At 28.8% G+C, this 27,598-nt stretch overlaps 3 protein-coding genes across 6 annotated transcripts; all 3 read left to right on the forward strand.

Annotated features, from left to right (window-relative positions):
• Positions 1-6,323: 6,323 nt before the first annotated feature.
• On the forward strand, positions 6,324-6,854 carry LOC137805690 (LOB domain-containing protein 24-like). Its single transcript, XM_068605629.1, has one exon. It carries the CDS (start codon positions 6,324-6,326, stop codon positions 6,852-6,854), a length of 531 nt encoding a protein of 176 aa, XP_068461730.1.
• Positions 6,855-11,895: 5,041 nt separating this feature from the next.
• Positions 11,896-18,105, forward strand: LOC137808365 (protein DA1-related 1-like). 4 transcript variants are annotated; one of them, XM_068609438.1, is made up of 13 exons: positions 12,112-12,366; positions 12,504-12,682; positions 13,315-13,462; positions 13,616-13,706; positions 14,115-14,379; positions 14,920-15,040; positions 15,195-15,278; positions 16,122-16,241; positions 16,361-16,573; positions 16,682-16,744; positions 16,850-16,968; positions 17,057-17,115; positions 17,203-18,105. In XM_068609438.1, the coding sequence occupies exons 3-13, from the start codon at positions 13,352-13,354 to the stop codon at positions 17,544-17,546; spliced, it is 1,590 nt and encodes a 529-aa protein (XP_068465539.1). In that variant the 5' UTR covers positions 12,112-12,366; positions 12,504-12,682; positions 13,315-13,351; the 3' UTR covers positions 17,547-18,105. The 4 variants fall into 4 exon arrangements, with proteins under 4 accessions (XP_068465538.1, XP_068465539.1, XP_068465540.1 ...); XM_068609439.1 differs by having other exon boundaries at positions 12,597-12,682; XM_068609440.1 differs by having other exon boundaries at positions 12,155-12,366; positions 12,605-12,682.
• Positions 18,106-19,485: 1,380 nt separating this feature from the next.
• Positions 19,486-27,204, forward strand: LOC137808366 (V-type proton ATPase subunit H). The gene is made up of 12 exons (XM_068609441.1): positions 19,486-19,797; positions 19,910-19,978; positions 20,150-20,275; positions 20,460-20,562; positions 20,643-20,713; positions 21,560-21,627; positions 21,749-21,866; positions 22,211-22,372; positions 22,747-22,872; positions 23,116-23,241; positions 24,249-24,428; positions 26,665-27,204. Exons 2-12 carry the CDS (start codon positions 19,949-19,951, stop codon positions 26,911-26,913), a joined length of 1,359 nt encoding a protein of 452 aa, XP_068465542.1. The 5' UTR covers positions 19,486-19,797; positions 19,910-19,948; the 3' UTR covers positions 26,914-27,204.
• The last annotated feature ends 394 nt before the right edge of the window (positions 27,205-27,598 follow it).

Genomic DNA, 27,598 nt, shown 5'->3' on the forward strand with positions numbered 1-27,598 from the left:
ATTACATAATTAGACACTAAAACTACATTAAGATTGCAATTTAATAGAATATCACTCTTATTAATTGTTAAAAAAATGAAATAACAATAACTCATTTTGACAGCACAACCATGCTGAATTAAAAAAAGACATGGTCGTTGACTCAATTTGGTTTATGATTCCAAGCCAGTGGAAAAACTTAAAATACTGCTTCTGGTATACCTAGCGTCTGGTAAATGATTGGCGTTTGTTTCCCTCGAAATTGATTTTGGCAGAAGGTACGTATATGAGTATTTTATGTTGCAATGAGTTTTTTTTCTACTTTTTTTATTTGCTCTGCATTATGTTAGTTTTCAAAAGTCCGATTTCAGGAATATGCATGCGCATTTTTATTTGGGAGGAGACAAATGCAGTTCATTTTCATGGTATGTGTAAGACTTGTTTTTTACTTTAAGGAGATGAAGAAGATGACATGGCATAATTCCTGGCATGCCAGTGACAGATTTGTTGCTATTCTACTCTGTGAGACGATTAAGCGGCTAACCAAAGCCACGTGATTCCATCGTCACTGTCCACTAGCTAAAGCCCAGTGCTAGGAAAAAGTAACCAGATTCATTTAAACATGAAATATCTTATTTGTATAATGTAAATTTGCCATATTTTTTTAGCATGCAACTTTGCCACATCAAAGCAAATCTTCAATTTGCATTTTTCATCCATGTACCATTGAATTTTTCAATTCACGGTATTTTGCATCTCAAATAACTAAACGAGATATTCGGTACTACTAATTTTAGATTTTGGTAATTTTTTTAAAATAAAATAAAATCAAGAACATAAAAATTGTATCACTCAAAATCACTCATCAAAAAATCTGGTTGCAATCTTCACTGCACTGGCGCTCCACACCACCACTGTCGCTGGTCACCGTCACCGTGAAGTAGATCTAGGAGTTTTCTCCTTACACCGCCGTGAAATCCTAAGCTTTGGGACGCTGTTGTAGCCTGCGAAACCCTAACTTTGAAATATTATTGTTGCATTTGCGAAACCCTAACTTTGAAACAGTCGCAGTTTTCACGTCTTAAACCCACTCACTAGTCACTCCAACCCAATTGATCCGACCAACGTGTTTTAATTATTTATTTTATTATAAAAAATTAAAAACTATTTTTTTTAAAAATATCATCATACTTAATCCGCATCGAAAGTTGATTGTGTGAAACGTCATCAAAACTGAAAAAGCAGATCAGCTGCAGAAAGTATGGTTTGAATTCTGCATAAAAACAAATACTATAATATATAACCGACATCAGAAAGCAAAGAAGGGACCAGCTCGAGACCATTGTGTAGTGAATCAACACAAATGCATAACCTAGTATAAAGGGGTGTTTGATTCCGATTTTTCAAATTCAATAAAGCTACGGTATTTTCAAATTCAATAAACCTAGTAACAAGTCTTAGACATTTTGTGTAATAGAAAAAGAAAGTGTTGATAATTGACATGTGAGGGATGTTAAAGCATGGAGACATTATTAGCAATTGGATTATAAGAAAAGGTTTTATTAAGATAAATAGAGTTTATTTTAAGAAAAAATAGAGTCTAACTCTGCAATGAACGCATAAAGAAATTGAGGTCATTGAATGGAACATGGCAATGGATGTGTTAATAAATGGTGGGTCAATAATGTTTGGGTTTCTTTTGAAAAAAAGAAGTGTTCCTTTCTTTCCTACCTAGCAAGTTGCAACCAAGAGAAATTTGGAAAATGATGAGTGACCTTCCAATAAGTAGCAGAACTGACTAATCAACTGCCATATTGTTAATAAGGAGCCTTTTTATTTTGTCGGAAGTCACAACCGTATTTAGAGAATGTAATATCATATCATAACTACATACTATTATCTTATTACATAATTATAGTGTATATTCTTTAAAATAAAAAACTGGAATAGATTTAATAACATAAATTCTCTGTCTATAATAATATTTATATAAAAAATTAAACTATACTGGTAATTAAAATAAATTATAAATATATTTAAAATATTTGAATCATGATATTATTTTTACAAAAAAAATCTATAATTTATTTATAAATTTAAGAAAAAGTAACCATATAGATAAATTAAATTGATTATATATATTATCGTGTAATTAGATAATTTTCTATTATTAAATATCTATCTATGAATGTATTTTTTTTTCTTAATTAAGATTTAGGTTTATTATAAATTTAGTTATTTTTAATTTAGATTCTTTATTAAAATACTTTATTTTTTAAAGTGTCTACAGTTTTTACATTTTTCAAGTAAGTTTTTTTCTATTTTATTTTATTTTTAACTGGAGTGATGTGCTTGCTGCCTTGTATGGCGTCTGTACGTAGAAATTAAAAAAATAATTTAATTAAATTTTAACTCATTTGTAAATTTTAATATTGAATTAAATTTCTATTAAAAAATTGTTACATTGAGTACCTAAAAAGTTTATATTTTATAATTGATTTATCGTTTGATTTTATTAAAAGTGTGACATTGCATTTTCATTTAACTGTACAACACTAAAAGCTTAAACAATAAAAAAGGTTTTAAAATCATAATTATCTTTACAAAAATGATAACATTTATTTCTTTAGATTTTTAAATACTAAAAAATGAAAATCAACCATGTGAGAATCTCAAATGATATTTTATTTTATTTTATTTTTAGTAATGTGCTTGCTGCCTTGTATATCAACATTGTTTAGGCGTCTCCACGTGGAAATTTAAAAGAATAACTTAATTAAGTTTTAAATCATTTGTAAATTTTGATATTCAATTGAACTTTTATTAAAAAAATTATTATAGTGAGTACCTAAAAAGTTTATATTTTACAATTGATTTGTCGCTAAATGTGTGACATTGCATTTTCATTTTACATAACACTTAAAAAATAAAAATCAATCATGTGAGAATCTCAAATAATATTATTTTTTAAGACAAGTTGAGTCTATAACTTCATTCTAATTTTTGTATAAATTTGTGACGGTATATGTGAGACTACAAAATCAAATAATCATCCTATCCAAATTTACGATATAACTAAATAAAAATATTTAATTGACAAAATATTAAATATTAAAAAACACTTAATAAAATAAAAAATTATTAATAAAAACTCAATTAAAATATCTATATTAAATTTATGACAATCTGAAAACTTAGTTAATATGATTTTTTTCAAAACAAATTAACGGTTACATAACTTCAATTGATAACAAAATTAAATAAAGATTCAATTAAAAATATATATATAAAGATATAAAAATTCAATAAAAATTTAATTAAAAATTAAAAATAGTCAAATTTATAATTTGTTAATGATTACGTAACTTTCATTGATAACATAGTTAAATAATAAAGATTCAGTTAAAAAATATACAAATTAAAAAATTTAAATAATTAATAGAATACATTTTTTAATAAGAATTTAATTAAAAAATAGAAATAAACAAATTTATTATTTGTTAATGATTCTCATGATGCAACATTCAAGTGTGATTATTTGAAACAAAATTAAAACTCGTTTGTAACCCCCGAAAATACATCTAACTATTTAAAATGTTCTACGTATAAAATTATAGTTTTTCAAAACATTCATAATACATGATTAAGACATATATAAATATAAATATAAATATAGTATAGCCAGTGCAGTTCAACACACAGCCAGAAAAACAAGGGTAAGCTAGTGAAAAAAAATTTCATATCTTATCTATTTTTTTTGCAAAAAGAACCAATCAAACAAATCATTTAAAAACATTTCTTTAAATGTTGTCATATAAAATTTCAATATCAAGTTCAGCATTCATATAAACCACACATGGATCTATTTTCAATCACAATAATTGGATTTCATTTCAATCCCACTTCATCTTCCGGAATACTCATTAAGTATGCCCTTACCAAACACTAACACACAACTCATACATTATCTCAAATGTATGACATCAATTTCATACAATTCACATCATTCATATATAAAACATATCATTCAATCACATAACATTTATTAAAAATTCATATAATTCAAGAACGTTTCAAGTCCCTTGAGATATGTCCATAAACTTTAACTACTACACCAGTCAAGTCATGTTATGATTATTATTATATTTATAAGTATGATTATTAATATTAATATAATTAATAAAAAAAATTAATAACATTCTTCATATGTTTAATATCATCATTATTATTAATATTATTAATAATGTTTAATATTATTAATATTAATATAATTAATAAAAAAATTAATAACATTCTTCATATATTTAATATCATCATTATTATTAATATTATTAATATTATTAATATTATTAATATTATTAATATTATTAATATTATTAATATTATTAAATATTATTAAATATTATTAAATATTAGTAATACAATTAATATTATTAAATATTATTAATATTATTAAATATTATTAATATTATTAAATATTATTAATATTATTAAATATTATTAATATTATTAAATATTATTAAATATTATTAATATTATTAAATATTATTAATATTATTAAATATTATTAATATTATAAATATTTATTAATATTAATAAATATTTAATAATATTAATCATATTAAATAATATTAATAATATTTATTAATATTAAAAAATATTATAAATTGTGTTAAAATTATTAATATTATAAATAATGTTAATTTTATATATATTTCTATTAATAGTATTTATATTATTAATGTTATTATTACTGATATTATTAATTTTGTTATATTACTAATATCATTAATATTATTATTATTATTAATATTATTTATATTATTAATATAATACTATTTATATTATTTAAATTATTATATTAATATTAATAATATGTATAAATTAGCTATGATTATTATTATTTATGAATATGAATTATGTTTTTATAATTTTTCATATTATATTAATATTTTTAATATTATATATATAATTATTATGATAATAGTTGGTAGGTAATAGAGATACGTAGGTAAAAGTTGGTAGATAATGTTGAATTTACCTACGGATTCAGAATTCGAGGGTAATAATTGGTAGGTAATGTTGAATTTACCTACGGATTCAGAATCTGTAGGTAATGTTGTTCGTAGGTAATATCCATAGGTAATGCTGAATTTACCTACGGACTTAGATCCGTGGATAAAAATCCGTAGATAATACTAATTTTTTTTGTAGTGCAGTCTTTTCTTTTCTTTTTAATATATATCATGAGTATAAAATATTAAAATAAAAAGGAATATAATTTAAAAGATTTGAACTTCTGTAAGGATGTAATGTATAATAATATTATAATTTATATTATACACACCTACTATAAATACTATAAAGTAAATGTTTAATTATTATTGTAATTGATCATCTTCATTTAAAGCATATTTTGAACACCAAAAACTAACGTATTTGGCCATAGTGCTTATAAAGACAATAGGTTCGAGACACCAATCGGAATAAAAAAAAAACACCTTAAATGTATCTTAACAATTACCCACACGACCATAAGACAATATGTTCCAGTGACTATTGTGGATAATAACATAAAAATTATAATCCGACAAAAACCTCGTATGAATACATAGAGACAAATAAATAAACAAAATAATTAATAATATAAGAGTTACATACTCTGTTAACCAAAAAAAATAAATTTTGGAAATTTAATTAAAATATATAAAAAATTTAACAATTCAATTCATAAATTTTGTAACAAAAAATTAATTAAAATATTTAAACTTATTAAATAATTATTTATTTATAACTTTAGAGTAATAAATGCTTATTTAATTTCATGTGTGTGTAATCAATATTAAATATTTGTGTATTCTTATATTGACAAAAGTGAAAGTGTATAAATACAACACATGAAAGAATACATAAGAACACAGTGAAGAAGAGTTGTGAGATTCATGTTCCTCCTGTTGTTCCTCCATTTCATACCACAATAATCTCTCTCTCTATCGGTGTCACTTATTTTTATCCTCTGTTTGCATCATTTATTTTATTTTGCTTTTTTTTTCTCAACTCTTTGTTGTTTATCCAATTTACGAAGAAATGTAGAAATTGGTGTTAAGGTGCATACGTTCTCTAGATGTTATCAATTATTTTATGAGATTTGCTACCTTCAGTTTTTTTTTAAAAAGAATAATAACTTCCCAAGTTATAATATAATTTAAAAAAAAAATTAGTTTACAACTTATTTTTTTTCTAAAATAAATAAATGAATATAAATTAACAATTTTATGAGATTTTTTGTTTTACTTGTTCATAGAACATCTTTGTTGCAGAAGAAATACACAAATAACCCAAGCATGACCCCATGTGGCGCGTGCAAGTATCAACGGCGAAGGTGCAGGGCGGATTGCCTTATGGCGCCGTATTTTCCGGCAGAGAGCATTCAGCGGTTCGCGTACATTCACCATGTGTTCGGCGGGGGCAACGTGAGTAACATTTTGAAGTCAACGAAGCTGGAGTTGCGGAAGTGGACGGCGAGGGCACTGACGTACCAAGCGGAGGCGCGTGTGAGAGACCCGGTGCATGGGTGCGTTGGGGTGATATGCGAGCAGGAGGAGAGTCTTCGAATCCTGAAAGAGAAGCTAGAGAAGGCGAAAAGGGAAGTGGCCCAAAACGTGGGCCCAGAGGTTATGCAAAAGATGATTGAGCAGTGTTCCTCCGATTCTCATGCGAATATGGTGGACCTTGAGGCTCCTCTCGCAATCACGGTTGATGATGCCGATCTTTCTTCATGGGATCCTTTTTCGGCTTGGGAACCAGCTTTTTCGCGACTGCAGCCACCTCAAGGTGGCGACGCTAAGGGCGAGACTATTGTTCCTCCTTCTTGAACCAAATTCATGTTCTTCTTCTTGTTGCTTTTCTCCACCAAAAGGATTCCAAACTATTTATTGCATCATTTCTGCACTATGGCCAAATACGATATATATATATATATATATGTGTTAAAACTAAAATGCAGTAGATGAGACTCAAAGCCAGGTCCCTTGAGAAATATCCATAAACTTTAACCACTACACCAGTCAAGTTTTGTTGTCATGTTATGATTATTATTATATTTATAAGTATGATTATCAATATTAATATAATTAATAAAAAATAATAATAACATTCTTCATATATTTAATATCATTATTATTATTAATATTATTAATATTGTTTAATATTATTAAATATTATTAAATATTAGTAATACTATTAATATTATTAACTATTATTAATACTATAAATATTATTAAATATTATTAATACTATTAATATTATTAAATATTATTAATATTATTAAATATTATTAAATATTATTAATATTATTAAATATTATTAAATATTATTAATATTATTAAATATTATTAATATTATTAAATATTATTAATATTATTAAATATTATTAATATGATTAATATTATTTAATATGATTAATATTATTAAATATTATAAATAGTGTTAATATTATTAATATTATAAATAATGTTAATTTTATATATATTTTATTAATAGTATTTATATTATTAATGTTATTATTACTGATATTATTAATTTTGTTATATTACTAATATTATTAATAGTCTTATTATTAATAATATTATTTATATTATTAATATAATACTATTTATATTATTTAAATTATTATATTAATATTGATAATATGTATAAATTAGTTATGATTATTATTATTTATGAATATGAATTATGTTTTTATAATTTTTCATATTATATTAATATTTTTAATATTATATATATAATTATTATGATAATAGTTGGTAGGTAATAGAGATCCGTAGGTAAAAATTGGTAGGTAATAAGATTCGAATAGTTGGTAGGTAATGTTGAATTTACCTACGGATTCAAAATCTGTAGGTAATGTCCGTAGGTAATGTTGTTCGTAGGTAATATTCATCGGTAATGCTGAATTTACCTACGAACTTAGATCCGTGGGTAAAAATCCGTAAATAATACTGATTTTTTTTGTAGTGCAGCCTTTTCTTTTCTTTTTAATATATATCATGAGTATAAAATATTAAAATAAAAAGGAATATAATTTAAAAGATTTGAACTTTTGTAAGGATGTAATGTATAATAATATTATAATTTATATTATACACACCTACTATAAATACTATAAAGTAAATGTTTAATTATTATTGTAATTGATCATCTTCATTTAAGTCATATTTTGAAAAAAATAATAATAATTTATGCCTACATTTTACCTTATTGAAATCACTGGTCACAAAATATTTGGTTAAAGGATAAAAGAAAATGAAGTTTTAAGGAAAAAAGGTTTTATATTTGAAGAGTTGAACATTAGAATTTTTTTTCTTTCTATTTAATCTTGTATAAATTGTATAGGTGTATATTTATGTAGGATTTTGTAAAGACTTATGTGGATCTTGATTTTGGATAAGAATCAAAATTTGGTCAAGTGAAGGGAGAAGAAGTTTGGAACATGGAAGACCCACATCACATGAGAGAGACCAATTTTAGATCAATAAGAGGTGCTAAATACAACCATGTGTTCGTAGTTACCTTTGAAACTTCTTAGTCCCACATTTTTTTTTGTGGCATTAGGTGCAAGGAACTTATAAATATATAAATAAGACATTTTGTGTCTTATATAACACTTACCTTTTAAAATGTCTTCAAGTTTTCAAAACAATACTCAACTTTTATGTTCAAGGAAGAACATTATATTTGTTCATAGCCAGCTAGAAGAGTGTCAAAGTGTGGTTTAATTAGGAGTAGTTGAGTTTAACAAATATTTTATTTCAAATAATACTCATGTTTAGATAGAAGTGAAAGCATTTCAAACAATAGTTGTGTTTAACTAGAAGTAGTTTGGAATTAAGAGTGACTTGTTTACTTATTAGATGCCGTCTTTTAGGAAACTTATTTGACAATAACAATGTGTATGTTCAACATTAAACTTTGTCTATTCATATTTATGAGATGAAACTTTGTAATTTTTTTTTAAAAATTCTTAATACACAATTCAATATTTTATTTAGTTATTTCACCACGTCTCACATAAATTTAACAATATATACCCATATTACAAAATCTAGCAATACATACAGTCGTAATAATTATTAAATTTAACAATTAATACATTATTTATAAAATAAGTATTTTAAAATTAATTACTATCCAATTTATTTTATCCTTAATAATTTTGAAAATTAAATAATCATTTAAACTTTCAATAATGACTTCTATATTTTTCAAATTCTTAAAATTAATTAAAATGCGTTATATTATAAATTAATAATTGGTTATAGTTGTTTAAATTTTTAAAAAAAATTCAACTAATATAAATTAAACAAACTATCTTTTTTAGATAATAAAAAGGGGTCGATGAAAATTTGGTTACTCGTATTTCTCAAAGATTTTTAGCAAAAAATAAAATAAATTGCATGTTGAGAAATCAGGTTCATGAATTGTGGTTTCGGCTATATAAGTACATAATAGTAGGAATTGGTTATTTATGGTAAATTTATAATTTTCTTATACATCTTAACAAAAAAAAAAGTGGCTGTCAACAAGGGAAAAAGAATCTGACTATAACTAGCTAAATTTTAGTTCTACATTTTTAACCGTCAAAGCATCTAAACAATGAATTTACATGTGAATAATAAAATATAAAATTTCAATACAAGTATAACTAATTAATATAAAAACACGAATCAAACAATTTCTGAATGATATGTCTGATTTTGAATAAGATGTACCACATTTTATATATCTAACAAAATGTTATCATTAAAACTAGTTAGTGTGGTATGTGCATAAATTATTGTTGGAGGGACAGGCAAAAAAAATTCAGCCATTTGATTGTCTTGCATTTAGCCCTTAGTTTAGGTGTCAATTTCATTAATAGGGGAAGTAGTTGCATCGTGCATGTTCATTACAAAATTCAATAGCTGTCTAAATTAGATAAAGTAGTCAACCCCAAATTCAATTATAGATTAATTAGGTTCAAAAGTATGCAATTAAAGTATTTATGTCCTTTTGTCCTAATTCTCACATTATTATTGTGTTTATCTCATAGTTTTAATTTTTTTCAAATATCATGTAACTAATAATTTATAACCATTTTTTTTTATTAATGAGAATGTGTAACATGTAATATACAATAAAGATTTGTAGCAAGGAAGTGTAATGTAGACGAAGATGCGTGATGCGTGACGAAGACGTGTGACACATGATAAATATGTGTGACATGTAATAAGAATGCGTGACAAGGACTCATAATACATAACGAGAACGCGTGACGCATAACGAGAACGTGTAACACATAACAAAGATGTGTGACGTATAATGAGAACGCATAACAAATAACGTGTTTATTTTTCGTATTTAATTAAAATTTGTATATTATGTCAATTCATTGATTGATGTAATATGGTATATTATCTAGTGTTAAATAAATTAAACTAAAATTTAAACAATTAATATGGTAATACTTAGATAAAGTACGAAATATATAAAGTAACATAATATTATATATATATATTAATACTTATACCTGTCAAATATTAATTAAATAATTAATAAAAAATAAAAAATAAAATAATATATTAAATGATAATTATAAATAATTAAAAAATTATTATAATTACAAATTTATTGTTCAAGAGAGAAAATATTTTGAGAATTTGATGAAATATGTGTCTTAAAATAATTTAATCCAATAAAATTAATTTTATATTTTCGATGATGCAATACATTGTGTGAAAAAACCTGCATAAAGAAAAATATTGTGTAGTTGAAGTTTCAAAGAAAAAGAAAAGTGAATTTTATAGATATAGAAGGAGTGAAATAATTGAGAAAGAATAAAAAATTTAAATATTACATAAATTTATTTCACAATTTCAAAAATATTTAATTATACTATTAATAATAACATACAATTTTAAATAATGAAAATAATAAAATAAAATAATTATATCAACAACACACATATAATTATATAAAACAATAAATATATGTAATAATAAATATTATTTTTATAATTTTTAATATATTTAATAAATTTATTTCAATATAAAGCAAAAACATTTTCTATTATATTTTTTAATCTTTTTTATTAAAAAATACAAGTAATTATGGATATTATATATTAGAAAAATTTAATTAATTCAAATCTAAAAAAATATCATAATTCATTATTCAAATATTTTTTAATAACAATGATAAATTTGTAAACTTATATTTTACATCTTTAAAATAATTTATAAAATCACTTTCGTCCATTACATTACTCACAAATTTCAATAAACCATCATCACAAATCCACACTATCATTCCTCAATCCAAACAACATCACATGCTCTATCTAATCCTCACAAATTGACTCCTTGTTTTCCTACAAATTCTCTTCTCAATCAAAACACAACATAAGTATTATCAATATTTATACTTATATAAAATCTTCATAAATATATTTTTCATCAAATTAGATGAATTATATAAAACTTAACATAAATGTATGACGAAAATATGTGACACATATCAAGAAAATGTAACAATAACACATATAAGAATGTGTGACAATAATGTTTATAAGAACGCGTAACGATACACATATAAAGACGGATGATGATGACGTGTATAAGAACGGGTGACGATACGCGTATAAGGACGCGTAACGATGACGCATGACACATAAAGACTTCATTTATTGTATTTAATTAAACATTTATTGCATTTAATTATTCATCGAATTGATTAATCTAATATGGTATATTATCGAGTGTTAATCTAATTAAACTTAAATTTAAACAATTAACTCTACCTGCTACTTGGTTAAAGTAAGAAATCAAGCACACTTCATGTCACAAGGCATAAACACTGAAATTGGCAGTAACTCATGGAGCAACAGGATAAAACAAAAACTGAATCTTTCACCCTCCGGGGTCTCGCATGTGAAAGAAGCCACCGAAAAGTTGTATATACTTCATGTTTTGGTGGAATGTGGCAGAAAAAAATGGTAGAGGACCCCACATGGAAGAGTAAACAGTGACATTGAATATGAAACTCAACTGCTTCTTCTGATTCTCCATATCTACCTTCCAATCCGTCTTTTCCTGTGTTCCTTTAAGATAAAAATACACTCACCCCTTTTGCCCTTCCTGTATTTGCGTGTCATCCAAGCACTCCCCTTTTCACTCTTTGCACTCAAAAAGCTATTCCCAGGATCACACACACTGTGACAAAGAGAAAGAGAGAGAAATAGCTATTTCTGTGTGGTTGACTGTGTCTAAATGGGAATAAGAATTCAGAAAGTGTACTTCAACTGGGATTCATCTGATTCCTTTGTCTCTGCTGATTCATAATCTCTTTAAGGTACGTTTTCTTCTTTGTCTTCTGTCATAAATTCACTTTCTTTTCCTCTTTTTTCCCTGTCTTCTCGGGAATATTAATTTTGTCTATCTTGGGGCCTTTGTGCTTGCGGTGTTTTCAATCTATAATCAACAACATAGATGGTGGGGTTGGTGGAAGTTTTTTCTTTTATGCATGTGGAATTATTTGAATTTCTCTTGAAGCAATTCTATTTGAGTCTATTCATTATCAAGCCCCATAGGGCGTTGCTTTAAGGGAAAAAGACAAAGAAGAAAGAGCAAATTCGATGCTGCAGAACTGAAGATATTTGAGCTAATTCGTACGTTTGATATGAAATTCAATGCTTTTCTTATTACCTTGTTTGAAGAGTTGGTTGATTGATTATGCTAATTGCAGAAACTGTAAAATTATTTGATCATTGATACAAATATCATGCTGATTGGATAGAATTTTTCTTGCACTTCAAAATGTCTTCAGAAGAACATTACAGCCATTCTTCCTTGCGAATTAGACATATAGCAAGTTTTTTTACAAGTTATGCTAATTCTCTCTCTTCACCCTTTTTTTTTCTTTTATCATTTTCCTTGGTAAATGTCAAACTGTTTAGGACCTGAGAAACTGGGTTACACGTGATTCCCTCAATAAGAGGTGATATGGATTTTATATTCCATGATCTATCTGCTCTTCATGATACCTGCTTTGCCATTGCAAATGTAATACCTCAAATAGCACTGGATTGTAAAAGTTTTGGGATCACATGTCTTTCTGGAACATTTATTTGCGTATGATCTTTTAATTTTTTTTTTAGTTCTAGAGAGATGATCATGCTACATTTGAAAGATTGAATTGAACTTGAGCTCTTGCAGTTTCTTGAAATGTTTAATTAAGCTGTGGAATTCCCTTCGTGTAATTTGTAATATATTGCTTGTCTACTCGTGGGGCTTATTTCAGAAGAGGTTTTTTACCAACTTGGAGAAAATAATATTGCATGGGTTGGTTTAAAAAATTGCTCAAGGGATCCAACCGTAAATATTCAGGAGGAAGATATCATGGGAAATATGGAGATGACGGATATTCAGAGAATCATGATAACTCAAGGGTAACACACTTTCTGCTTCTTGTAAAAAATTGACCATTCTTTCAACTTATCATGTCATTTTCTAGCACGATAGTTGCTTGAACCTAACATAGCACTAGTTCCTTTCGGATTTGGTCTGAAGTTATGAATTGTAATAGTCTAAACTGAGAGCAGGATGATTTGACGGAAATTGAGAAAGAAGAAATTGATCGGGCAATAGCACTCTCTCTTTCAGAGGCAGATCCGAAAGGGAAAAAAGTTATTGGTGAGATTTATGCTTGTGCTGTTTTATGTAACTTCTTATTAAAATTAGGAATTCAGTATGCATGGTTACCTAAAATGTATATTCTAAACATAATGCATATCGATTTATTAAGTTCTTGTATAGTTATCTAAGTTTCTTGGTGTCAGTTATCAAGTCTCTCCGTTAAAGTGTAATTCTAGTCTATACCATAATTATTAGGATTTGTTGATTCATATGCTTGGTTAAAAAGTACTGAACATATTTTTCATATGGTTAGAGTCCATTAAAGAAATTCTGAAACTTCATTTGGTAAACTTGTGTTTGGAAATGGATTCCCATTAAAGAGTTCATTAAAAAAAATGGATTCCCATTTTTTCCCCTGCTCAATCAAGTATTTAAAAATGCCATGTTTTTGCCTCTCAAAACCAGAGGATGACTCTGAATCTGAAGATGATGAACTGTGTCCACTTGATGATGAGGAAGACAAATGTGTTGGTGAAGTTCAGCAAGATGAAGATGACCATCATGCTCAAATTCAACAGGATGAAGACAAAAATCTTGATGAATTTCAACTTGAGGAAGATGAACAACTTGCCAAGGCAATTCAAGAAAGTTTGAGCATTAGTTCTCCTCCTCGATCTGACACTGATTCTTTATTTCAACCTTTTGCACACTTATTCCCTCCTGTATACAGGTACTGTGGAAAAGAAGACATCTTTTATCTTTCAAATACCATTTATGGAAATTGCCGAACTTCACTGATTGTGGTAAATAAAGGGGGACAAATGATTGTCCTCATTAGTAAAATTGCTTTAATGGAATACTGGCAGTGAAAAAAGTCTTTCCAAACAGATAATGTTCCAAACTTCAATATGAAGAATTTCTGAATTGTTCTTAGTTAATATAAGAAATGTTGACATGTAGACTAGAAGATTGTTGATTTTTTGTCTTCATTTCCATTAAATGAAAATGATGCAAGGACAGCCCTTTATAGCATTTGATAATGAGGTCAGTTAGTGTCATATTTATGGTAACTTGCGAGCACTTGTGAATATAATAAATATCTTGCCTTCTTGGGATTTTTTATGTGCGCGCTCTAAGAAAATTGAAATATTCAACTTAGTGAAAAAAACATGGATCAAGATAGGAGTCATCTATAAAGTTTCTTTTTCATAAATTATTGAATCTTATAGAAACAGAGGCTAAACCTATTTGTTGCAAAATGTGCTTGCAGAACCTGTGCTGGCTGCAATGCCGAGATTGGCAGTGGAAGATTTTTGAGTTGCATGGGAGGTTATTGGCATCCTGAATGTTTTTGTTGTCATGCTTGCAAACTTCCAATCACTGATTATGAGGTTAGAGTCTTGTGTCCATTGTTATATGCTTCATGAAACTCAATTTGGACACATGTAAACTCTCTTCTGGAATTCATGAATGAAGATCTTTAGCTTTATTTTCATTAATATGTATATGACTGTAAATAATGTTTACATCCTTATTCATTTACAGTTTTCCATGTCTGGAAATCGCCGTTATCATAAATCCTGCTATAAGGAGTTGCATCATCCAAGATGTGATGTTTGCAATAACTTTGTAAGTAATAGCAGTAACCTTTTTCTTACAGATTTTTAGTCAATTAGTCTTTGGTTAATGGTTTCAATGAAATTTGATACGCATACAAAGTTCACTACATATGTTTTGTTGGACGACTACTGATATTGAGTTGTTTTAAAAAATACTATAGTCCAGAAATCAGAATAGTACTTGAGAATATTTTGCGTATATTGTGCCATGCGTGCCCTTGATGACTCAGATATAAGTTTGAATGTTTGATTACTTCTTAATTGTAATAATTTGCTTATATTTGCAAGAAATTATGGATCAGCTACAATAAGGTAATGTCATTTTTACACACTGTTCAAAATTTCTGTGATCTAAGACTTTCTATCTGTGCATGTTGAAGTTTATATAAAATATGTTGTATTGCTAAAATAAGCCTGTTCTTGAGCTATGACATATACTCAGTCAACCAATATATTGGAGAGACTAGAGACACCTTGAAACAATACATTAAGATTTCAAGAGAAAGCAAGTGAAACCATTTTGTTTGCTAGTCTAGATCAAACATTTTTTCATTTACTACAATCTACCATTAATAGGTGGACAACTTGTACATGGAATTCCCTGAAAAGTTGGTTGAAGAAATTTTACTACTATTTCATTAATGAAATTATATTATACCCCTACGCCTTCAATCAAAAGGAGTTTGAGTGAATTAATATAAATGTAAAGTTGGCGAAGGTATAAGTGAAAGGGTGAACATGTTATCCTTTCCCTCCTTTTCTGAATCTAAAATTGGATGTTATTTTGTTTTTTTCAATTATTCTAGTTATAAATATACAGTACAATTGAATGATCAATTTTTGTTCATTGCAGATCCCACCAAACTCAGCTGGCCTCATTGAGTATAGAGCACATCCTTTCTGGCTACAAAAATATTGTCCATCGCATGAGCGAGATGGTACTCCTCGTTGTTGTAGCTGTCAAAGAATGGAGGTCAGTTATAACAGCTCCCAGAACATGTCATCATTTGTTGATGCATCCCATTTCTCATTCCTTTCTCTCTCTGTCTTTTTCCTTTTCATATCTGATATGAAATTTTCCAATCAGTGCAGTCAGTGGATGCCAAATATCTGTTGCTTGATGATGGCCGAAAGCTGTGTCTGGAATGTCTTGACTCATCTATCATGGATACTCATGAATGCCAACCTCTCTATGTTGAAATACAAGAATTTTATGAAGGTTTACATATGAAGATAGAGCAGCAAATTCCTATGCTTTTGGTTGAGAGACAAGCACTGAACGAAGCCATGGAAGGAGAGAAGAATGTAAATGTTAACGTTTTGAACATTCATTCATGAAATTTTCCTTCCATTTTCTCTTCTTTACATCATACCCCTTCTATTGCCCTGATTTTGCATTGCTTTTGAGTGTAGGGTCATCACCACTTACCTGAAACTAGAGGACTTTGCTTGTCTGAAGAGCAAACTATTCCTACTGTAGAGATCTCTTCTGAATTTCAGTCTTCATTGATGATTTTAATTCTCAATAAACTGTCTCTGTTGATCAAGCAGTGGTTTAAATTTCTTTTTTTGTAATTCCAGATTTTAAGGAGGCCAAGGATAGGAGCAGGATACCAGCTCATAGATATGATAACCGAGCCTTTTAGACTGATCCGCCGATGTGAAGTGACAGCCATACTTGTTTTGTATGGTCTTCCCAGGTATCCTTCTGACACCAACTATTTTCATGAACTAAAGTGTTTGCATTTGGATTTCACTGTATACAATTAACGAATTTTATGTTCATAGGCTATTGACTGGATCAATCCTGGCTCACGAAATGATGCATGCGTGGCTTAGACTTAAAGGTACCCTCATCCTTCTTGTGATCAATGTGGAAAATTTGTAATTTCATTTCATAGTGTTAAGTTGGACAGATTGTGGGGTTATGGCAGGCTATGGCAATCTGAAGCCAGAAGTTGAAGAAGGAATTTGCCAAGTCTTGGCTCATATGTGGGTAGAATCGGAGATCTATTCCAGCACTGGGAATGAAGGTGCATCATCATCATCATCTTCTTCTTCCTCATCCTCTTCGTCACCTTCGTCCTCTTCATCATCTAAGAAGGGTAAACGTTCTGATTTTGAAAAGAAACTTGGTGAATATTTCAAACACCAGATTGAGTCAGATAGTTCATCAGCTTATGGAGATGGATTCAGAGAGGGTAACCAGGCAGTGCTCAAGTATGGGCTTAAAAGGACCCTTGACCATATCCGAATGACTGGAAGTTTTCCATATTGAAAAATGGTATTAGACTCCTTCAGAGTGAGCAGTTCATCTTCGTGAGAAAAGTAAGGAATCTCAATTGTTGATGAGAAGATTAAGGAGTTAAATTTGCACAAAATCATGATTTAGTATGCACAAGCATATCATATCAACGGCTATTCTCATCAATGAGGGAGACTTTTTGCTTTTCTCTCTAAAGGATGGACTCACTTTAGCCAAATTGAGAAATATGATACAATTTTCTTTTCTCTACATCAACCGATATATCAGCTTTGTCATTTAAATTAAATAGGATGCAAAGGTTCCAAAAGTATATAATTTTCACATTACACCGGACTAAATAAGGAAATGAAAAAAAGGCTCCTGTTAGTCTGAGGTTGCTAAAAAGTTTTTTATTTCTTTTAGGGGGTGCAGTGGGGAGGGATGACATATGCAGTTGTTGTTGTTGCCATTTCCTGATAAATGTTGTCCTTTATATTCTATATCTGTTACAAAACATCTTGCAGCAGTTGAAAATATTAAAACAGTGCAAGTAATACCAGTGAAAAAAATTGTAATTTTTGTGTTTTGCTCATATTCTTCTTTTCTGGAATTTTTTCCCTTGGAAGCTTTAATTCAGAAAGATGGTTCCTCAGTATTTTTGTGATGATTGTTCACCTTTGTAATGTAAGTAACTAGTTAGCCACCCTTGCTATGCACAGGATTTTAAGTTTCTATTTACTCTTTACAGAAGTCCTTTCAAATATTGATTTGATTATCTTAATAAAAGACTATTTGTGCTTCATTTGTTGAATATAAACCATTCACAAATTGTTGAGACAATATTTGACCTTTCAAAACCAAACTTTCTTGGTCTATCTTGAATTCAAAATGCTATGAACTCACAAAGTGAAATGCATTTCCTTTTACACAATGAATTGCATTTAAATCCAAACCTAAATGGAAAATTATCTTTATGTCTAACCTCACTATATGAAAAACAACAAACCTTCTTCCACAAGTTACTGATGATCATCCATGGAGTTTCTCTTCCCCACAAGATACTTTGAACCCTTTAAGGTTCACATAAAGACACCATACCTATTTTTCCTATAAATTTTTTTGTCAATTCACAATATATGGATACATTGACTTGATCAATGGATTATAATATTAAAATGTAAAACAAATGAAACAATATGTTTCAATTATCATAAAAATGACTCAGGCCAAAACAAAAATCACAAAGAAACACAAGAACCACATCCAAATAAAAATGAGTTTCACATTTCATTCTTGAAGAACACTTACTTAGAATTAGATGAATATATGTTCATCTTCTAGCTCTAATGGTCACTTGATGTTTTTAGTTATTTGTATTATTTTTTTATGTATACTATTTGTATGAAACTGAACTATATATTTTAAGAATGGTAGAAGACTTTTGTACTGTTTTCAAGTTCACACAACTAAATCAATAAATATATAGGCACACTCACTGTAAATTTGTATAAAATGGTAGATGAATTATCTTATAATATAAAAACATTTTTTCATATTAATAACGAATTCCATAATTTTCATAATATAGTTTTTAAATTTTTTTATATAATAATATGACTATCTTTTATTTATTGTACTAGAATAAACATCTCAATAAAAGTATTAATACAACAATTATTTTGATAAGAAAATAAATATACTAAACCAAAATACGAAAAAACAATTTCAGCAAAAAGTTCATAGTCATATAGTGTTGAACTTGTATATCAAATTAAAAAAAACTATATTAAATTTAGACAATTTTAACTTAATCCATCATAGTTTGTATCTAGATTTATACCGACTCATAATAGATATGTATTTGATTTGTTATGTCTAGATTTGACATTAGTAACTTTAAATAATATACTCTATTGTGTTATTTGAAAGGCTCCAAATCTATAAGGGTTTTCAAACACTAACCTTCTTGTTTGGATGAAGAATTTTTAGAAGAAAGTTAATTATTTTATAAGAATTATTTATTTATTTTGTAAACATATTTTTTATAAATTTAATAAATTCTTTTATACTAATTAATTATTTACTTTTTGTTATCGTAAGCACATGGGTATCGGTAATAAAGAATTTAACTTCATTGGCAGCCACGTGGCCCAGGATGAACATGATTGTAGCATGGTCGTGGCGAGAGATGCTTAGCAATATGTGATGCCAAAACTGATCTATTTCCCTTCTCCTTCTCACTTCTGTCTCTCTGCTACAAATCCAAAAACCTCCAAATTGCGAGGTAAAATAATCCTCATCTGATTCATCACTTTCTTACTTTCTTTCCATTGCAATTTCACTTATGTCTCCGTCACTTGCATTCATTTCACTCGATTTCGCTTTTGCATTAGCAGTTCAAAATTCAAGAGCGAGTTCTAGGGTTCCCCACTGCCATGGACCAGGCCGAATTAACCACCGAACAGGTACTTTCGGATCCGTTTCCTCCGTTTCCTCTCTATTCGTTTCTTCGTTCCTCGATCTGAAACCGATTGTGCTCGATTCCGTTTGGATTTAGTTCTCGTGCATTTTAATGTGTTGATTGTCGATGTGGATTGAATTTCTTCACAATGACATTGTGTCGTGTTTTCTTGAAGGTTCTGAGTAGGGACATTCCATGGGAGACCTACATGTCCACGAAGCTCATCTCTAGCACGAGCCTTCAGCTCTTAAGGCGCTATGATCACCGATCAGAGAGTCACAGAGCACAGTTGCTCGATGATGTAATTTTTTATTTTAAATTATTTTTTTAGGAAAGTAATATAGTAAATCCTAGTTTGTTAATTGTTGTGCTGAGTTTTTAAACTTAATTTGATTGCAATTTTGATTTGAAGTAGATTTAATTTGTGATTCCCAAGTTTGTTGTCCATTGGAATTGAAAGTGCAAGTTCGATCTTTGTGTGGCAGGATGGTCCCTCTTATGTTCGCGTGTTTGTTCGTGTTCTGCGTGATATTTTCAAGGAAGATACTGTAGAGTATGTTTTGGCACTGATAGATGAAATGCTTGCAGGTAAATTGTTGAAATTGGTCCATTTTTTTCTCTTTTGTTTGTTAACAGTGGCATAACCTTGAAATTATAATCTTTTGCAGCAAACCCTAAGAGAGGAAGACTTTTTCATGACAGTACCCTTGCAGATGAAGATACTTACGAGCCTTTCCTAAGTTAAGTATTTACTCAAATATGTTCTTTTTCATAATTATTAGATTTATTTGTTTTGGAGGTGAGACTAGACACACACATATGACTGGTTTTTGTATTGAATACCCAGTAATTTGTTTTTCAAATTGGGTACTTAACAAGTTAAACACTTTGGTTTATGTCCATTCCGATTCCTACCAGTTCTATATAATACATGTCTTGTTAAGTTGAAATACGTATCCCATTGAGGGGGCTATATGGATTAAATTCCTTTATTGACAGCATACATCATCATATGATGGAAAACATATCGGTTGTTATGATAAAAGAAGTAAGTTGAAAGATCAAATAGAAGTAAACAAATATTTTAGGGATCAGTTAAAATTATCAATGTAATTGTAGGGACAAAATATAATTACATTTTTTTCTGGGGATTTAAATCAAAATTTTATAAATTATTAGGTACCCGATTTTAATTTTTTTATTGGGTACTTGAAAACAAATACTAGTCATATATATAGACCTAAAACTTATTTAAGCCTCAGCCAAACGGTTTTAAGAGTTTTCTTTGCAGGGAGTCTAATCATTGATGATAGTATATGTGTGTATGTAAAATACGTGCTTGTGGAAGATTGTGCTTTATATGGTCATTTGTAGTCTAGTATTATACCTTTCTTATGAACACAAAAACTGAAAGTCCGTCGCTTTGAATTACATTTTTTTGTCATTTCTTTTACAGAAGATTAAAAGTTATGTACACTTGTCATTTATATAATGTCATGATTCTTGTGGATTTTGACCATTTTCTTTGTACTTCAAATTTATGATATACAAAAATTAAAAAGAAAAACAATATTATTCATCTTGCAGATTGCTCTGGAAAGGAAATTGGTTCATACAAGAGAAAAGTTGTAAGATCCTTGCTTTAATTGTTAGGTAATACAAACTCGAGATCTTTTCACATTTTAATTAAAAAATTCTCAGACTTGAATTAAATATCAGATTCCATTTCATACCTTACGAGTTATTGAAAAATTTCACCCTTTTCTGAATATAGTGTCAGGCCAAAAAATCAGAATGGTGTTGTGTCTAATGGAGATGCATCAGATGGAAAGAAGCCATTTACCACTATTGATGATGTTTTGATAGGATTGGTAAAATGGCTATGTGAACAGGTATGTGATACTGAAAATTGTTTGTATCTCTCTATGTTCACCGGATAAGAGTAATTTACGAATATGTTGGCAATGCAACTAATCTTTCAACTTAGGGAGGAAGCTGCCAGAATCACTTGACGTTTATGAAAATTTAGTTAGACTTGCAAGAGTGGCATTATTTTCTGAACTTGAACACTAAGTTATAGTTTGTACCACAGAATCCATTAAAAACTAGATGCATAAATATATGAACTCAGATCAATAGAAAGTTTATGAAATATTCTAAAGATGTTATGGATCCATTTCTATCTAATATGCATGCTTTCTTACTCCCATCTATAATTGATTTATTATATTTGTAGTTGAAGAAACCTTTTCATCCTACTCGTGGAGTCCCAACTGCTATCAATTGCCTATCAACACTGCTTAAGGAACCTGTGGTTAGGTCTTCCTTTGTTCAGGCAGACGGGGTCAAGTTACTTGTGCCATTGATTTCACCAGCATCCACACAGCAGTCCATTCAGGTAAGTTTGTTGGACTCTACCTCTGAGAATCTGAAAATTGAGTAATTGGATTTGTCTTTAGTTGGACTATTCCAATAGGATAGGTGCTTGGGTGGTAAGCATAGTATATCTAGCTATGTCTGTAAATACTTGCTAGAAATCGAAGAGTCTCTATTGCATTTAGTAAGAGATGGATAACTTATGCTTGGTGCTTCTTACCAAATAATACTTTTTTTATCTACATTGAAAGAGTGATATCTGATTCTAGATACGTTGGCTTCTAAATTGAATTACCAGTAAAAATAATGAAATGTTATTGATGAATTTTTTTAGATTTCTTGGGTTTCTTTTATAGGGAACAAAGGGAAATTAATTGACAAATTCCTCTGTAACAGCTTCTTTATGAAACATGTCTCTGTATATGGCTCTTATCCTATTATGAGCCAGCAATTGAATATTTGGCTACTTCAAGGACCCTTCCTCGACTTATTGATGTTGTTAAGAGTTCTACAAAAGAAAAGGTATTGCTTACTTGTTGAATTTATGTGCATCTCATTTTTCTCTTATAAACAAATTGTTGTTCATATTTCTCTATTTCTTACAATATCATTAGTAGTTATTGACTTATTGTTCTTTTATAGTTGTTTGCTTAGTTGTGTTAACTTTCTGTTATATCTCTGTCTGTAATAGTAGCAAGTAGATATTTAATTGTTTATAACTTTCTCTGGCATATCAGTCTAATGTTGGCATACTTGTTTTACAAGGTGGTTAGAGTTATTGTCTTGACTCTTAAGAACTTGATGTCAAAAGGGACATTGGGTGCTCAGATGGTTGATCTTCAGCTGCCACAAGTTGTCCAGAGTTTAAAAGCACAAGCATGGAGTGATGAGGTCAGATAATTAGGACCTACAATACGTTAATGTCCTGTTGAACTTGTGTGCAATACCTCTTGCTATTTTGAGCCTTACCAGTAAATTTGCTGTCTTGTGACCTTGCAATCAGAGGTTCAATTCCTGGAAACAGTGTCTTCTTGCAGGATTAGGTGTTATGCACCTATGCCTACCCTCCCCAAACCCCATCTAGTGCACCGGGGAGTCTTGTGCATTAGGTTGCCCCATTTTTGCATCTTGCCATTATTGAAGTATTTGCAGTCAGAACTAATATTTTAGTTTTTTTGTCATCCTAATCATAGTTTTTTATATAACATGGCCTTTTCATTATTATATATTATTTCTTGTCTTACGTTGTTATACAGGGCCTCTGTACTAAATAGTTAGATACACTTTCTGTTTTCTATGATGCATCACACTTTTAATGGCACTTAGCATTTGATGTCATGCATTTAATAGAAAAGGAAAGTCAGAATGACGGTTAATGCTGAATTTACTTACCAGAATGATATGATGCTTCCTCTCAAATATTTATTGTTACTCAATAGATGAGTTGTGATGATATTACAATATTGTTGATGAAATTTGATTAATCTGTGATGCATTGCTTCCTGGGTTCACGTCAGTGACTCTCGTGCATGTTGGCCATTAGTAACTTATTCTCTCTGTTTTCTGTTTGCATTGTAATCATTAATGCACAAGTGTACGTGAACCCTTATGTATGATACACCGATCACGTTGCTAACTTTAATACACATTCTGGACATCCGTTTTTTCACTATTCTAAAGTGCCTTTTCCATTCTCTCCTACATTTGGTTGAATTGGCACCTCTCTATGATTGGACTATATGTGTGTGTGTGTATTACTGGAGCTTTATCACTTTATCTTAAATTACAAACTCAAAAATGGATAGCTATTTTTAACCTCTATTACCACATTTCCTTTTGAAATACCTGATTTTGTATTGCTAGCCCAACATTTCTATTGATTAGAAAAGTTTGTATAGGACTTGTTGGAGGCACTGAATTCTCTGGAAGAAGGGCTTAAGGATAATATTAAGAAACTAAGTTCTTTTGATATGTACAAGCAAGAAGTTCTCCTTGGCCATCTAGATTGGTCTCCCATGCACAAAGATCCCATATTCTGGCGAGAAAATATAACCAACTTTGAAGAAAATGATTTCCAGGTATATGTACATTTCTTCCTTTATGCTTTAATTCAATTCTTATTTAAGAAAACTTGAAAATTTAGGCTGAGGAAAATAACAAGGGTTTATATTTGATTAACTTCTTTTATAGATGATTTTGGATATATAAATTTTAATTGTCAATTTAAATAATTAATAATGATGTTCAATATATATATATATATATATATATATTACTTTGTCCTACATCTTGAAGATTATAAGTATTACAGTATCCTTTTTTGGTGTATGTATTAGTGTCCGTGATACACTTCTTATACTTTTCTTTTCAAGACAGTATGGAATTACTTGATGTTGTGTTCCGTGATAGAATATGCCCTCACACGAATGAGTCTGAGTCTTAGCATTACATAATTGTGCAAGCTATTTATGTTTTGTTTCTTATAGTAATTGTGAGAGTATCAAAATGGATGATGTTTTGCAACATGATATGATTTTTCAATTGATAATTAGTGTCTGCTATGACGCTTATGTTAGAAAAAAAAGGATGAGTTCAAGAGGGGGTGAATTAAACTTTCAAAGAATTTAGAATTTTTTTACAAATGAATGAATTATTAACTTTGAATCAATAAATACTATTTTCAATGTTCTTTATTCCATAACCATGCAATATGAATATATTCATATGAGTTATAAGAGATAAGGAAAAGAGAATAACATCAAGAATTATATTGGTTCACCCTTACAAGAGAGTTACATCTAGTTGCTTAATCACCTCAATTAAGCTAATCTATTAATATCAAGTTTTTAGACAAGAAAATCAAGAAATACAATACAATATCTTGAACCCTACCAGATCTCTTACACCTTGTGAAATCCTATCTCAAGAAAACTCTTTTGATAGTCATAGTCAAGAACAACCAACAACAAAGAAAACAATTTGGATTGAATCACCTTGACAATTAAGTTCAAAGAATAACTCCCCCTAGAAGCAATGCTAGGTGATTCTCAACAAGAATGAGTTGCAACGCTTGAATCTTGATCTTTAGAAGGATTTTTCAGAATGAGAACTCAAGGAAAGTTTTTCAGTCAATTAAAAATAGAATTCTAATGTATAAAAAAATGGTGTATAAAAAACTATTGAGTTTTCTATTAGAAGAGAAAAGTTAGAAATCAATTATGCTGAATTGATATTTTCTACAGGTTGAAAATCTTTTTCAATTGATTGAAACATTGCAAATTGAGTTTCTAAAAGAATTTTCAATTAGTTAAAGTGAGTTTCAATCGATTGCAATCACTTGAATTGATTTCTTTAGTGGGTTTAAATTTAATAGATTGATTCGCATTTCAATCTGTTGATACAGTGTGAAATTGGTCTTTAAAAACTTGTTTTAATCAATTGAAATGTTTAAGCTTGTGTTTTCTACCAAGCTATGAACATTTCAATATATTATAACAGATTTTAATCATTTGAAATTTGTTTACTTTCATTTAAACCAAGTGAAATCATGTAAAAACTCCTGAAAACAATTTCACACTCACTCAAACAAACCCTAAACCTAAGAATTACAACTCAATAAGACTCCAACAATAAAATCATCTAATCTTTATCAAGGTTGAGGCAAACTCCATCACGTCTTCATCTTCAAATGGTTGGAGACATCAAATCATATATCTTCAAATCTATTAACTTTTGATTGGCGTGTAATACATTATAGATGATCGCAGCTGACTGGATCTCTACTTTCTTTCTACTGTCATTAAGTTATGGCCTAAAGAGATGAAATGTGTTTAGTTAATTTATTTCTGTATAATTATTATTATGGTGAGTCCTAAAGGCATTGCGGCTGAAACTTATTCCGTGGTCCAAAATCTTTCCTTTTATAAAATCAAGTAACTTTTTAACTGATGTGCGAAAGAATTTATTGGTTCTGTGTTGCGGTATTGTTACTTGATTTCGTCGTGTTAGATGATGGTGTTTGTAAAGTAGATAGATATGATATTCATCTCAAAGTCAATATACATTATACTGTACCGAAATATGGTAAATGAAATTTAAAATGTTTTCTTCCTTTGAGGGTGCTTGTGGATCCCATCAAATGAGACATGCGTACTATAAAACAATTTTTCGTTGCAATCCATATTGATAAGGAAAAACATTTTTATAGCGAAATCGGGTGATTATGCTATATGAAGTGCCATTTGATAATGCTAGAAAGGAAAGACGATGTTAGTGTAATCTATTATTTATTAATACTAACTTCATCTGTTGCAGATCCCAAGGGTCCTAATTACAATTTTGGACACTTCCAGTGATCCAAGGACTCTGGCAGTTGCTTGTTATGACATTTCACAGTTTATCCAGCACCATCCTGCTGGACGGATAATTGTGACAGACCTCAAAGCCAAGGAACGGGTTATGAAACTTATGAACCATGAAAATGCTGAAGTTACTAAGAATGCACTACTCTGCATCCAGCGGCTTTTCTTAGGTGCAAAGTATGCGAGTTTCTTGCAGGTTTAATTCTGTTTTGTTGGGTGGTGGCCTGCTGGATGCCCTTATTTCCATCAACTTGACTGCTATCTAAAAAATTGGGTCGGTTCTCGTGTACAAGGCTTATTCATTGCTTTAGTAATTAATTTATTGTTGTGTATGGCATATTAAGATTTCGGTTTCAACAGTAGAAGAAATTTTATGTGAGAAATAAGTATGCATGATATTCTGCTGCCGAATAAAACAAGTTTTGTAATTAAATACTGGAAGTTCTGCTTGTAGTAATGTTGAATTTGTTAGAAAACAAAATTTATTATTTAATATGAGCTATCAGATTGAGCCAAGGGGTCAGAACCAATGGACAAAATAAATGTTTATTTTATATGATTAAAATATTTAGATTTATAATAAATATTTTATAATGATATATATTTTATTTTTAGTTATTGATAATTTCTTTCAGAAATATCGAAGTGTAAGTTAGAAATAATTATATGTTAAAAAGAGAATTGGTAAATAACATTTACATTTTTAATTTTAAAATATAAATTTATTATGTATACCTTTAATAAACTGATTTTCAAATTCTTTTATAAATTTAAATAGATTCCCATCTATATCTTTTATAAACAATATTCACATATTATGATTTTGATAAACTAATATCCATCCTCTTTATTTTATTTATTTATAAAAATTGTGTTTTTAAATTTTT

The sequence above is a fragment of the Phaseolus vulgaris genome, chromosome 3, assembly GCF_000499845.2.
Source record: "Phaseolus vulgaris cultivar G19833 chromosome 3, P. vulgaris v2.0, whole genome shotgun sequence".
Lineage (NCBI taxonomy): Eukaryota > Viridiplantae > Streptophyta > Magnoliopsida > Fabales > Fabaceae > Phaseolus > Phaseolus vulgaris.

Coding starts and splice junctions, on each gene's coding strand:
- LOC137805690 (XM_068605629.1), top strand. CDS start 6,324: ATGACCCCATGTGGCGCGTGCAAGTATCAACGGCGAAGGTGCAGGGCG.
- LOC137808365 (XM_068609437.1), top strand. CDS start 13,352: ATGGGTTGGTTTAAAAAATTGCTCAAGGGATCCAACCGTAAATATTCA. Junction 16,242..16,360: donor GTAGCTGTCAAAGAATGGAG/GTCAGTTATAAC, acceptor CAATCAGTGCAG/TCAGTGGATGCCAAATATCT. Junction 16,969..17,056: donor GTTTTGTATGGTCTTCCCAG/GTATCCTTCTGA, acceptor TTATGTTCATAG/GCTATTGACTGGATCAATCC.
- LOC137808366 (XM_068609441.1), top strand. CDS start 19,949: ATGGACCAGGCCGAATTAACCACCGAACAG. Junction 22,873..23,115: donor AGAGTTCTACAAAAGAAAAG/GTATTGCTTACT, acceptor TTGTTTTACAAG/GTGGTTAGAGTTATTGTCTT. Junction 23,242..24,248: donor CACAAGCATGGAGTGATGAG/GTCAGATAATTA, acceptor AAGTTTGTATAG/GACTTGTTGGAGGCACTGAA.